The 1,915-nt window shown below is 38.2% G+C and overlaps 1 protein-coding gene across 1 annotated transcript; it reads left to right on the plus strand.

The window, feature by feature from the left end:
• On the plus strand, nucleotides 1–1,068 carry LOC106476305 (pyrokinin-1 receptor-like; the record flags this gene model as incomplete). The annotated part of the gene is made up of 1 exon (XM_013936965.2): nucleotides 1–1,068. A coding segment is annotated over exon 1 (748 nt), but the record flags the coding sequence as incomplete, so codon positions are not given.
• Between the last annotated feature and the right edge of the window lie 847 nt (nucleotides 1,069–1,915).

Consider the following 1,915-nt stretch of genomic DNA (forward strand, 5'->3'; position numbering starts at 1 on the left):
TCCAAAACCCACAGGATGGTGAAACACGTGCACGTGTGTGTGTATCGATTTTCGGCGACATCAATCAAGTAGGTTAGTCGAAGCAGAACACTTGTGGCGCGAGGTGCGCAGATCATACTCGAGTTAGCCTATTTAGAGAGCGGACTTTAAGTCCAGCGATCACTGAAGGAGTGTAAAGAAATGTGCTCGGGGTTTTGGTAGAAGCCTCTTCAGGGCTCGGGTTTAGCTGACAGGAGGGAGTAACAGTTCTTATTAGCACCGATAGAGAAACTACATCCGATCGGAACAGTGAGGAAACTGACTTTAATCGAGTAACGACCATGGTTAACGAAACAGGATACTTGCAGGAACATTTAGGCCCAAAGCGTGCTGCTCTTTCGCTGGTCATTCCAATGACCGTAGTTTATACTGTAATTCTACTTACTGGGGTAGTGGGTAACATCTGCACGTGCGTGGTAATTGCTAGAAACAAATACATGCACACGGCCACCAATTATTACCTGTTCAGCTTGGCCGTGTCTGATGTACTTCTACTGGTACTAGGCATACCGCAGGAGATATACGTTTCATGGCAGAGTTATCCTTATATCTTTGGAGAATGCTTTTGTGTTATCCGAGGATTGACATCAGAGACGTCTACAAACGCGTCCATCCTGACCATAACAGCTTTTACGGTGGAACGATATTTGGCCATCTGCCATCCTCTCCGAGCCCACAGAATGTCCCAGCTTTCTCGTGCTTTAAAAATAATCGTATTCATCTGGGTAGTTGCCACTCTGTGTTCGATTCCTGTCGTTGTCCAGCTTGGAATAGTCTATCAGCTAAACGGTAACGAGACAGCCATCTTGGAGTCGGCTACATGTGGTATAAAAAGGGTATTACCCTACATTTTTGAAGCGTCGGCTCTCCTCTTCTTCCTCCTCCCACTCACAGTCATATCGTTTCTCTACATCTTGATTGGTCTAAAACTTCGGCGTTTCACTGCCGGCCACAAAGATTCGACTCCCGAACTAGCTAGTTGCCGGAGTACTAACCAGTCTTCTCGCCGTGCAGTTGTCAAAATGCTGGGTAAGAAATTCAATACGTTCGCAAGTAAAGATTGGAATTATATACAAGCTTTAAAGATAGGCGACTTAAAACTTGAGTGTACTTATGAGTTACTCGAGACTTTTCAACAACACAATATACATAAAGATTTACTGAACGTTTTCTTAAAAAGCTCGTTATTTGTGTATAGTGATGTTGAATGCTTGAATTGAGGTCAATTTGAATTCTATTTGCAAGATTAATGATCACTCGAAAAGACGATATCAACAATCTGACGTCATTCCACTTGAAATGATGTATAATTATATAAGATGCTATGTGACTGCATTCCAATTATAACAGCGTTTTACTACTCAAAAACACCATCAACTATAACAGCGTTTTACTACTCAAAAACACCATCAACTAATTGACGTCATATACATGTTGCATCTAGTTTTTCTTCGCTTCCAGAAAGTGACAAAAACTCTAATTTTCAAACACAAAATTAAAACATACATTGTTAGTGTTTGAACATTTTGGAAAAACTAAAACATACATTGTACCAAAATGTTCAAACATAAAATTAAAACATACATTGATACCAAAATGTTCAAAGACAAAATTAAAACATACATTGTTACCAAAATGTTCAAACACAAAATTAAAACATACATTGTTAACGAAATGTTCAAACACAAAATTAAAACATACATTGTTACCAAAATGTTCAAACACAAAATTAAAACATACATTGTTACCAAAATGTTCAAGCATAAAATTAAAACATACATTGTTACCAAAATGTTCAAAGACAAAATTAAAACATACATTGTTACCAAAATGTTCAAACACAAAATTAAAACATACATTGTTACCAAAATGTTCA

This window comes from Limulus polyphemus, unplaced genomic scaffold (genome assembly GCF_000517525.1).
Source record: "Limulus polyphemus unplaced genomic scaffold, Limulus_polyphemus-2.1.2 Scaffold10236, whole genome shotgun sequence".
NCBI classification, from domain to species: Eukaryota; Metazoa; Arthropoda; class Merostomata; order Xiphosura; family Limulidae; genus Limulus; species Limulus polyphemus.